Raw genomic sequence first — 12,608 nt, 5'->3', positions numbered from 1 at the left:
TTATTATTATTATTATTATTGTTATTATTATTATGTGTTTCTTGTGAAAGAGCAGAAACCCAACCCAGTAAGTGTAACCAATGGCTGAAGTGGGCTGACTCACTGAGCTATGCTGTAGTAGGCAAAATAAAAAAAGTGGATGGCACATTAACAGCCCAATGAATGAAGATGGCTAGCTGAATATACCTATAAGTAAGTATATTATATATATAATGTTGGATAACGCCAGGTCTAACAAAAGTGTCCTATTGGGGAATGGAAATAAAGAGACGTAGGTCCGCTGTCTAAGGGTGTTTGGTTAATTGCTTTGTGATCCCCTGTAAATGTACCATTTGCAATGCAACCTCATTACTACATAGTTTGCATCAGAAATTGCATTTTAATTTGCCATTGAGTTGCTGTGTAAATTGCACAGCCCTAGTTTACAAATGGGAACAGAAGATTAGGCCCTTTGTTCTGATCTGATCTGTTAATCTGCCATAGGGTTGTGATGGAGATTGAACAAGATCACTCATCGCCAAACACATTGCAAAGGGTTCTGAATTAAAAATGTTTGTGCCTTTTATTAGCTATTGCGAATCCTTTTACAGTCCCCTCACGTTCCCTCTCTTTTTTTCTGTTTTCTAAGGAAGGTTATAGGTTTTCCCCTTACGTTATCTGAAGAAGAGCTCATTAACTTAAGGCAGGAGTTCTGCTGCAGCTTCTCTCAGATGGACAGCAGCCTGGCCTTGCCAGTGGCACGGACAAAGCTGATGCTGCAGCTGAGCCAATCAGAGTGGAGGAAGCAGGAGCTGGTGAAGGTGGATCAATACGTGTCTGCCCATGACAAACAGGTGAGATCAGGAGACAACTAGTGGATGTGTCCTTAACCTTGTGCCCCCCTTGTCATGATGTAGCGCTTGCAAAATATCAAAGTCCTTGCTCGTCTGAAGGCAATGAATGACATGGCACATGACGGGGCAGGAGGCATTTCTTTGTTAAAATGTCCTTCCTTGCCACCACGTTCACAAAACACACATCGCACCAGTGTGACAGGCAGGCCAGGGGGAGGGGTTGTGTGGGCGGGCAGAGGTTATAAGGTTTTAAATTATCACAATTCAACAGCGGATAGTTACTACAAGCCTTATTGACTGTACAAATGTTCAAGCCTATTTTAGACCGAGCAACTGTACTTTGAACTTAGCGAAGGCTTCACTTACTCAGCAATGTTCGTCGCCCTGGGTCTGCCGCTGAGTTTTTTATGATTTATGCACTTCGTTACCCCTATTAACTCAAATGGACTATTACTTTATGCTTTTGTTGGGATAATTTAGGCATTCACCATTTTGTTGTATGCATTCTTTACTATTGCAGGGGAACTATGTTTAGTAATGTTACTCCTGAGATTTATTCTTGTCAGTCTCTTCACAACCTCTATTTTTGGAAAAATTAGTTAAACTGTGAAAAAAAATGTATTTTTGAATTATTCTTCATTTCTTCTGTAACAATCCATTTTCACCTATCTGCACAACGCTGAATCATTTTAAAACTGTAATTGTCATAATTAATAGCTTTCAAAATATATACTAAATCGCATGATAGAAAGAGAAGGACATTTTTAATTCTGTAAAAATTGAAAAATATATGCAGCAAATTCAAGATCTGCTACCATTCTGTTGCAGTGATCCGAATTGGCCAATAAAACCCACTTCTAAGTTCTGTTGTTGCATGTGCACTCTTCATTATTTTAAAAAGAATGTTTAAGGAAAAGTGATGTAAAGGTGGTGGATCTAGAGGTTCTGGTTTCCCACTGTTGGGTCTTCTAACACCGTAAACTTACCTGAGGCACGCCATCGGGCCAGAGCCGTGAGGGAAACGGCAGAAACAGTGCAACGCCGGGAGGCAGTCCAGACCAGCAGACTACACTCCCCAGCAGCCCCTGGGGCGGAAGCACGCCCGTGACGAGCGAGGAGCGCCCGGAGGCGCCTGTAAAAGGCTGACCCCCCGGGAGCCCAGGGGGGAACACCGTAAACTTACCTGAGGCACGCCATCGGGCCAGAGCCGTGAGGGAAACGGCAGAAACAGCGCAACGCCGGGAGGCAGTCCAGAACAGCAGACTACACTCCCCAGCAGCCCCTGGGGCGGAAGCACGCCCGTGACGAGCGAGGAGCGCCCGGAGGCGCCTGTAAAAGGCTGACCCCCCGGGAGCCCAGGGGGGAACACCGTAAACTTACCTGAGGCACGCCATCGGGCCAGAGCCGTGAGGGAAACGGCAGAAACAGCGCAACGCCGGGAGGCAGTCTAGACCAGCAGACTACACTCCCCAGCAGCCCCTGGGGCGGAAGCACGCCTGTGACGAGCGAGGAGCGCCCGGAGGCGCCTGTAAAAGGCTGAGCCCCCGGAAGCCCAGGGGGGAACACCGTAAACTTACCTGAGGCACGCCATCGGGCCAGAGCTGTGAGGGAAACGGCAGAAACAGCGCAACGCCGGGAGGCAGTCCAGACCAGCAGACTACACTCCCCAGCAGCCCCTGGGGCGGAAGCACGCCCGTGACGTGCGAGGAGCGCCCGGAGGCGCCTGTAAAAGGCTGACACCCCCACTCGCCCCGCGAGTCGAGCGCGGGAGCGCCCGGGGCTAAGCCCGGGCAAAGGGCGGGCCCTCTGTGGCCCTCAGAGGCCGAGGAGTCTGGTCTGGGCCAGGGACCTTACATTGCCTACCGGACTTCTGGACTTCTAATGTGCTAAGAGCATGTAAGACTTTTAAATTTTACATACTTAGTTATTTTCGTTGGTTCTGGAGTGCTTATACTTAACGGTACTTGTGTGGAAGCTTAACATCTTCACTGTGTATAATGTCTTAATCTAAATCTGATAACGTGATGGCGGGACCTGCTACTTTAGATAATTTCCTGGTTAGGAAAGTGAATCAGATTAATAACGAGAGACGTGTATCTCTGGGGAAAGGCACTGTGATAGGGGAAACATTATCTGAAAAATCCCCAAGTAGTTTGACCCAAGATTGTGTAACTAACATGAGTGATGTTATCTCTACTGATTCTCCTGCGCCCATTTTAGTGAATGTGGAGGTTCACTCTGACTCATTGGCATTGCCAAGTTCTGTTGTGTTGAATGAGACCCAAACTGATACTAGGCCCCTGAGAACTTGCAGAACACTGTCTTAGAGGGAGAACGGGAATCATAATAACTCTAAGTCTAAAAAAAAGGTTAGTAAGGTAATTACCAGTCCTGCTATAACTACCCCTTTTGTATTCACGGGCACTAATGGTAATGGTAACGGTAATGGTAATGGTGCTAACTTAAATCCTGACTTCTTTGCTTCACTTATAAAAAACTTAGAAGCCTCTTTAACAGCAAAAATGGAGGAGCTTATTAAACCATTAACCAGCAAGATAGATATCCTAGCCAAGGAAGTGACTAGGCTGGGTGGTTTGCTATCATCACAGCAGATTGTAACATCTAGCAGAATTGTACAATCTGGGGGGAATGGGCGAGAAATTGTTGAAGTTTCCGATACAAGAAACAAGGGGAGGGGGATTGTTGCTGCTGCAGTTGCCTCAGGGTCTGAAACACCTACGCAACCGGATATCCCTGTGGCAACTGCCTCGCAGCAACAATCATCTACAAACCCCCAAAGCAGTAGAGGTCCCAGACCCCCGAAGTACAACCGCTATCTAAATTTACCACCAGATTGTGCTCCGTTTGTGGTAGTACTGACTAATGTGCCCCCATGTGGCTCTCATCCCGCATCTCCCTTTGATGAATCTCAAACCTCTTTAAAAAATAAGACAGTGTCATGGCTTAACAAAAATTGTGGATTCCCCATCTCATACTGTGATCAGATAATGACAGTTAGGCGTGTAAACTGGGTGGGCCCGTCTAAAAAGATTGGGTCGGGGGATTGTATAGTTGTAAATTTTAAACACCCCCAGCATGTGGCAACTGTCCTTTTGAGAGCCTCTGCTCTGGTATATAATATGAACAGTATCTGTGTACGCCCCTGGGTTATTTTTATGCACACCTCTGTAAACCTCCACCACAACATAGTCTAACAAGGCGAGGACTTGAACCGTATACTCCTGTGCAAGAGACTCCATTCCTTTACAACATCATTAATCCATGTGGGTCAGATGGACCAAATGGAACTTATAACAGGAGTCCTAGCTCTGGACACTATCAATATGGGTCGAATATAAATACACAGAATAGGTACGAAGTGTTATCCGGACTTGAGATGTGTGATTGACGGGGGGCACATGCGGCTCAGGATACTAGGGCTACAGGTGAATCTATAAACTCAGATAACCCGGTGGACAAAATGCCAGGATGTTTTGCTGTCTCTTGGAATATTGCTGGTCTTGCGGCCAAAATGTCTGATGCTAATTGGGTAATTTACATTAAGCAATTCTCAATTATTTGTCTACAAGAGACTTGGGAGGTAGGCTGTAACCTCTTCTTAGAAGGGTATAAGGCCTTCTTTGTGCCAGCCTTACCTTCATTGCGGGGCGAGCCAAGGGGGGCCTTGTAATTTTCGTTTCCATATTAATACCTTGTGAAGTACGAAGAATTGAAGCACATCATACAGGTGTAATGGGCTTAACTTTAACTGGAGGTAATGTCATTGTGGGCCTAGTAAACTTTTATAATGCTGCTTATGATAGTGCAGGTAGGAATTATATTCATATATTAAATTCTTTTGTCGCTAATTTTATGGAAAATAGGGGTCATAACCTCATGATTATGGGGGATTTTAATTTGCATCCCTGTATTGATCCATTGCACAAGTGTTTACCAGAAATGACTTGTGAACGTGCGGACTGTCTCCATATGGAGCACACTAAGAAGGGGGAATTGTGCAATGACCTACTGAATGACTTTGACCTCTCTCTGGCTATGTCATTAAAGGACCCGCTATATTGTTTTGATACCCCAACCTTTAAGGGGCATGGAAGGGGCACCTTTATAGACCATATACTTGTTTCGCGGACGATGCAAACTTTTTTAGATTCTTTTTGCATTGTTTCCAGCGAATTTAGTGACCACAATCCATTGACAATCTGTTTAAAATGTCCATGGGTTAAAAAAGGTAATAAGATCATTAATCAAGGTAGTTTGGGCACAACAGATGGGAGAAGGCGGTTAAAATGGTCTATGGTCTCTGCGGATATCCTTTACAAGAATATCTCTGAAGGGTGTGCAGAGGATATTAAAGCCTGTACGGATGTGGGGGGTGAACCTAGGATGGTTTTAGAGGCTTATCAAAATATTTCGGAGAAGGTGTCAGTGCTTCTATCTGTCCCCAATAAAACCCAGGTCAATAAAGGCCCGAGATGGTTTAGCCACGACTGCACTATAGCTGCTCGCAAACTGAGGCTTGCACTATCAGCTTCCCCGAGGAACTGGGAGGTCGTAAAACGCTGTAGTCTATTACTGCCGCCCGCAAGGAGTTTTTGAGGAAAGAGGCCTGGGAGGAATTGCTTGACCCCTCTACCCTGAATAGCAGCACCAAATTCTGGGCACTGGTTAAAAAACCTTTTTTGACCGAGGACCCCGGAGATGGACTTGTCTGTTGTATAACTAAAGAGGAATGGGAAAGACATTTTAAAAGTCTGTATTACTCTGAGGGATCTGGAACTGTGGTTGATGCCCCCCATGGTAGGGATAGCACTATTAGTTTTGACAAAAGTGAGGTCTTGACTGCTATAATGGGACTTACTGCAAATAAAGCTCCAGGACCTGACGGAATACCACCGGATCTTTTCAAGTCTGATCCGGCTTTCTGGGCTCCCATTCTGGTTGCTGTATTTAATGCTGCGGCCAAAGTGGGTTGTCCGGGAACGTGGGGTCTGTCAACTATAGTCCCTGTCTTTAAGAAGGGAGATAGGGGAAGTGCTCTTTGTTACCGACCAATATCCTTAATTGATTCAATGGTTAAGATTATGGGGAGAGTCATACTTCAACGCCTAATAAGCTGGTCGAATGAAAATAACATCATGTCGATTTCTCAATATGGCTTTTGTGAAGGGCGCTCTACTATAACTCAGTGTCTCAACCTGTTTCTTATTCTGAATGAATATACCGTTGTACAGAAAGGAACAATTCACCTTGCCTTCATGGATCTGTCCTCAGCCTTCAACTGTGTTAACAGGGGGAGGCTGTGGCAGACCATGAAGGATAAAGGTATTGATAGGGGGACCGTGGAGTTCCTAGCGGATTTGCATAATGATACAAGAGCCAACGTGAGGTTTTCATCGACTGGGGAAACTACAGGAAGTTTTAGCATTAATAAAGGAGTACGTCAGGGGTGTATCTTGGCCCCTTTTCTTTTTAATTTTTATATAAATGACCTAGAGGCTGAACTACAAGATGTTAAATCAGATTGTCCTAGAGCTGGTGCGAGGGGTATTCCTTTACTTTTATATGCCGACGATGCGGTTTTAATCTCACGAACAGAAATAGGTCTCCAGGCACTTTTGATTGCTTTTAATAATTTCATGTCTGATAGGGACCTTATGGTCAACAATTCTAAATCTTACATAATGCATGTTGGCCGTCAACCTAAAAAGAAGTTCAATTTTAAATTGAATGATGTTTTGATCCCCACCACCCAGACGTTCTCATATTTGGGTGTTTTATTTGATACGAAGCTCAGTTGGGCCCCACAGTTGGCCAAGAAGAAGGGGGAAATGACTAGAGTAAATGCCTCCATCTACAACTTCGCCTCCAAACTGGGGAAAAAGCCAAATGTGGCTATGATGAAACTATATAATGCAAAATCCATAGCCACTGCAGTATATGGAAGCGAGACATGGGGCCACACAAACGGCGAACAACTACAAATAGTTGAAAATAACTTTTTAAAGCGCCTGTTATGTGTCCCAGGTAGCACATCGAATTTAGCTGTACATGAAGAGCTTGGTTGTCTGTACTCATCTGATATTGTTAAAATGAAACCACTGTTATGTTGGGTAAAATTATGGCTAAGTGATGAAATTCCTTTAACCCACCAGATAGTGGAAGATCTTGTATCACTCGATCATGCAACGCGTGTACCTTGGCTTAAATATCTGAAGACCCAATTTTTGAAGCTTGGTCGCCTGAACCTGTTTGACAACCCGAGGGACATAGTTAAGGGGGATGTCGCAGCAATTAAGAGAGCTTTTTTCATGGATTGTAATGCCTTAAGAGATGAAGTTGAGCTCACGAAACCCAATGTTAGAAAGTATATAATGCTGAGAACTTGTGACTCTATGGAAATGTATCTAACATGCCACTTTACCTCCCATGAGAAATTCTTGCTGACCCGGTTCAGGTTCAACATCTTTCACCATTTTTTAAGTAGACCTGTGTCGGACATTTTTAAGAAACCTGCAGCTCCCTGTGGCTGCGACGGGAAGTCTCCACAGGATATGCTGCATTTTATAATTTTATGTGCATTTTATGAATATCCCCGTAGGCGGTATCTTGTTACTCTTTTAAAGAAATTACATTTTAAGCAAATCAGGCCCGCCCTTATGTACTTACAGCTGTTGCACCCTGATAGTGTCCTCCAGGTGTTAGAATTCTTAAAACTAACTATGAGATTAAGAAAATGTTTAGATGAATAACTGTGAATGATCTGCAGCCCAATGCACTAATGTACTTTTCGTATGTGGGCACTATTTGCACTTTCTCTTGTACTGATTTTGTCTATGCACTCTTTTAAGTTATATATGTGCTGTATGTAATCCAGTTTGACTATTGTAATTATTGCAATGTTTTTACTATGAATTGTTTAATGCTGTGTACTTTTATGGATTGCAATATATCCGAAATAAAGTCAATTTGATGATCACACATCGCACCAGTGTGACAGGCCGGCCAGGGGGAGGGGGTGTGTGGGCGGGCGGAGGTTATAAGGTTTTAAATGATCACAATTCAACAGCGGATAGTAACTACAAGCCTTATTGACTGTACAAATGTTGAAGCCTATTTTAGTCCGAGCAACTTTACTTTGAACTTAGTGAAGACTTCACTTACTCAGCAATGTTCGTCGCCCTGGGTCTGCCGCTGAGTTTTTTATGATTTATGCACTTCGTTACCCCTATTAACTCAAATGGACTATTACTTTATGCTTTTGTTGGGATAATTTAGGCATTCACCATTTTGTTGTATGCATTCTTTACTATTGCAGGGGAACTATGTTTAGTAATGTTACTCCTGAGATTTATTCTTGTCAGTCTCTTCACAACCTCTATTTTTGGAAAAATTAGTTAAACTGTGAAAAAAAATGTATTTTTGAATTATTCTTAATTTCTTCTGTAACAATCCATTTTCACCTATCTGCACAACGCTGAATCATTTTAAAACTGTAATTGTCATAATTAATAGCTTTCAAAATATATACTAAATCGCATGATAGAAAGAGAAGGACATTTTTAATTCTGTAAAAATTGAAAAATATATGCGGCAAATTCAAGATCTGCTACCATTCTGTTGCAGTGATCCGAATTGGCCAATAAAACCCACTTCTAAGTTCTGTTGTTGCATGTGCACTCTTCATTATTTTAAAAAGAATGTTTAAGGAAAAGTGATGTAAAGGTGGTGGATCTGGAGGTTCTGGTTTCCCACTGTTGGGTCTTCTAAAAAGTGTCTTTCTCCTGGAGAATGGATGTTGTACACAACTGAAGGGTACAAGAAGCCACTTCCGGTTTAGTCACCTGCCTCAGAGGCCAGTGGTACTGGAACGATTTTTAGAATAGATGACCGTGTTTTTTTTAAAACACAAATAAATACTGGCAGAAGAAAATCCTTTAAAGAGCCCCATTAGTGCTCATTCTCCAGATAAAATCTAATTTTTTTGTGGGGTGCTGCAGCAAATCCCACACCTCTGGTTCCAGTGCCTCTGTCAGAGGCCTGCAAATTAGTGAAATCACAAGGGCTGGTGAGAACTGCCTGCCGCCAGCTGGGCCCTTTGCCATTCTTCTCTGGTGGTAGCTTGAGGTTCCACCTGATTGCAAGGGTGCATGGACAAGTTTCGGCTCATAAACGCATTTCACTGGGGGGCAAGGAGATGGGGACTTCCCCCAGAAAACAACTGGCTTGACAAGTGCACCTTTCTGAGGATCAGATCTGACAACAGATTGCACGACTCTGGCATGGTTCCAGGCACTTGGGCTGTGCCGGAACCACAGCCAAACTTCAGAAGAGACTCCAACGCATCCAGAACGCCTCGGCATGCCTCATCCTGGACATCCCCCGACACAGCCACATCTCCGAACACCTGAGAAACCTGCATTGGCTCCCCATCAGCAAGCGAATCACGTTCCGACTCCTCAGCCACACACACAAAGCTCTCCACAAATAAGGCCCAAGATACCTCAACGACCGCCTGACCTTCTACACTCCCACCCGCCAGCTACGATCGACCAGCCACGCCCTCGCCACCATCCCCTGCATCCGAAGAGTCACAATGGGAGGGAGATCCTTCTCCTACCTGGCTGCCAAGACGTGGAACTCTCTCCCCATCAATCTCCGCCTGACCCAAGACCACCTCTCCTTCAGGAAGCAACTCAAGACCTGGCTGTTCGAGCGGTAGCGGACCCCCTTCCCCCAGTGCCTTGAGACCCTACAGGTGAGTAGCATGCTATACAAATGCTTTGATTGATTGATTGATTGATTGATGTAGCGCAAAAGGGTTCCCAAGACAACTATGACGTTTTGGCTACTGTTAGGCTCTTACACTTAGCTGCAATGCCTAACAAAAATAAATTCTCATTTGTGGCTGGGGACCTGTAATTCATACTTATGTTTCATGCTTGGTTTATAGGTAGACAGCAAATATTCGTCTAAAGGATACCCCTCACGGGGCCTAGGAAGTGATGAGAAATTGGCTTAAGAACCTCCAGGTCTTATAAGAGTTTGAAGGCCATAAAAATCACAGGGGCGGAAACAGGTGGGAATTTGAGGTGGAGATTGCCTTCAATGCTTAGCAGCAGTAACTCATAAGGGTAAGGCTTGAAGATTTGGAACATTTATGGCAAAGGAATCCTGGAGCCATAGTTTTAGATTTCTCCAGCGAAAGAGCTTGTTGAATATTTGCTTCACTGGCTAATAAGACTAGACTCTTGCTGTCCCTTAGAAAACAGTGGTTCATGTCCCAGTAGTGAAGCCTTTTTGCCTGCAGGGAACTTCTGTATTTGGCTAGAGCATGTGCTAGGTCCTGGGAATAGATGAAATAGTGGCCAAATACATAAAAACAGGTGACCAGTTTCAAGTGGATATTTCTCTTCCTCCTTTATGAAACATCTTTATTGAACGGTACTCAGAAATGTATTCAGATTTTACATTTGCAGGCAAAAGTATACTGCCTTAGTGTCACTCCAATGCATTTCTAACTATTTTTCAATTTTTTCTTCGTATACATTTTTTTTTCTTTTCAGAAATCCATCCTTTAACTCCCATGAAAATATGGGGTGTTTGGTGTTACAGTATTATATTTGTAGGTCTTTTGTCGAAGACAGTACCAAGACTTAATGAGGGTTATGTTTCAGTTCATTGCTTGCCATTTGTTGACTTTCTTATCAATCTCATGTTCTTCCTTCTTATCCTGTGACTTTTCTTGCCCTTTTTTTGTATTCCCCTTCCCTGGGGCATACTATCGTTTTGATTGGATGACATGTATACTTTCATATGTTCACATCAGGGAACTACTTTTCCTTTTTTCTGGCAGTTCTCCATGCAAATGCATCTGTTCTCTTGCTTTCTCCTTCTTGGGCTGCTTTCCAACTGAATTTCTCGCCCAGTGCTCTGTGTTGCTCCACTCTCTTCACTCAGTGTTTTTCCTCCTTTGCCTCCCACTTGCCCTGTTCTTCATTCACCTGTCCTCATACTGGTCGGTATTACCTGTTTTACATCCTTCTACCCAGCTTCACTCACTGGCAGCTCCCGCCGCACATTGACGATTACTCCATCTCCCCCAGATTCTCCCCTCCTTGCCCCTACCCTCCTGCTTTGTACTTTTTTTTAACTCCTTAAGTCTAAATATGTGCTTTTACACACTCTTTTACGTTCTCTTACCTACCTCTCCAAGATGAACGTCTGCCATCTTAAAGGATAATAATTCAAAACAAAAAACAAAAAGGGCTGCTACAGCACCACACAAGCATGTTCTTGGCGACGCTAGGGCCACTGTAGTGTTTACATATGTGTGCGTATGTGATAACTCTTTCGAATCATCACAATTTTTTTGCCGGTGGCGTTCTTCATCCGCAACACAGGAATAACAGTGTATTTTTATATTTGCCAAAGCTGAACAGCATTGGCAGGAAGCAGTGAAACAGCCAATAGGTTTGTATCCGCAAAGCCAAAAGGCGAGACCTATTAAGATTCCAAATGCACACATTCTAAAATTCTCTCTGGACTTTAGTAAAAAATGTGTGAGCTCTAGGTTCAGCTCTTTCTTCAAATCCCAATTTGCGATTCATGTTATGGGATCTGCGACCCGGCCTAAATCCAACTTTTTATATTTTTAAATTTCAATTGAATGGTTTTTGTGAATGATCTCTGATCCATTGAACATTTCACAGCTCAAACGGCCACATGCATCATCCTGGCCTTTTGCGAATTCCAAATGGTGAAAAATAGGGAATCGAAATTTGGAATTCGCAAAATGAGATGCATTTATATTTTCGCAAAATATTTGCGATTCTGTAAAAATCGCAATTTTTACTGAAACGCAAATATTATGCGAATTCCAAAGTGCGAATTCGCAATTCCCATTGATCCCTATGGGCCAAAAGGCCCATAGGGATCAATGGGAAGGCTTTAACAAATTGCAAATTTCTTTTTGAAAATCGCAATTTGTTAATGCATTCCAAGGGTGCAGAGGGGGGTCCAAAGGACCCCCCCCTCCCTGCACCCCAGAAATGTAATTTGAAGTGCATGTTTCACACACACATGTCCTAAGGACATGTGTGTCTGAAACATGAAATTTAAAAAAATGCATTTTTGAGCCTTTTCAAAACTTTTTGCAAATTACCACGAGGTTCAACCTCGTGGTAATTTGCACCTCCTAATTGCTAATTCGCAATTAGAAAAACAATCATGCATTGCTTTTAAGGAATCGCAAATTAGCGATTCCTTAAAAGCAATCGCATTTTTGGAAATCGCTAAAAATAGCGAATTTCACAAAAATGCATGACGCATCCCAAAAACTTATTTAGGAAGTGCAAACGGCCGAATTTACCGATTCGCACCGTTTGCACTTCCTAAATAGGTTGATGCATGTGGGGGGAAATCTCTTAATTTGAAAGCTATCAAGAAGACAATTTGATGTGACTGTTTTTTCTTGGAGGGATTACCTTTTGGCACTGGGTGCTTTTCATCATGCTGCTGTAGCCTTAGAATTGTGACTCCCCGGTTTAGGGATGAACAGATGGTCATCGATATATTAAACGCTGTCTCGCTTTCTTTCTGGCTGAAGTTACTGCTATCGTTTTTTTTTATTTTTTTTTGTTTTTTTTATGTACCTGTGAGTTCCAATATGATGTTAACACGAAGGAGGGGTATTGGACGCTCTTGCTTCCCTCCCTCGTGCTGTCAAACCTGCGGAATGTAATGTTGCAGACAATT

At 43.3% G+C, this 12,608-nt stretch overlaps 1 protein-coding gene across 2 annotated transcripts in view; it reads left to right on the top strand.

The window, feature by feature from the left end:
• EVC2 (EvC ciliary complex subunit 2) overlaps positions 1–12,608 on the top strand; it is a 494,903-nt gene that overhangs the window by 238,902 nt on the left and 243,393 nt on the right. For both annotated transcript variants that reach the window (XM_086964103.1, XM_086964102.1), the window contains exon 15: positions 629–833. In XM_086964103.1, the coding sequence (XP_086820229.1) occupies positions 629–833 (205 nt within the window). The remainder of the gene's footprint in view (positions 1–628; positions 834–12,608) is intronic.

This window comes from Lissotriton vulgaris, chromosome 3_2, assembly GCF_964263255.1.
Source record: "Lissotriton vulgaris chromosome 3_2, aLisVul1.2, whole genome shotgun sequence".
NCBI lineage: Eukaryota > Metazoa > Chordata > Amphibia > Caudata > Salamandridae > Lissotriton > Lissotriton vulgaris.
The sequence above is the reverse complement of the archived record's forward strand: the minus strand, read 5'-3'. Positions and strand labels throughout refer to the sequence as shown.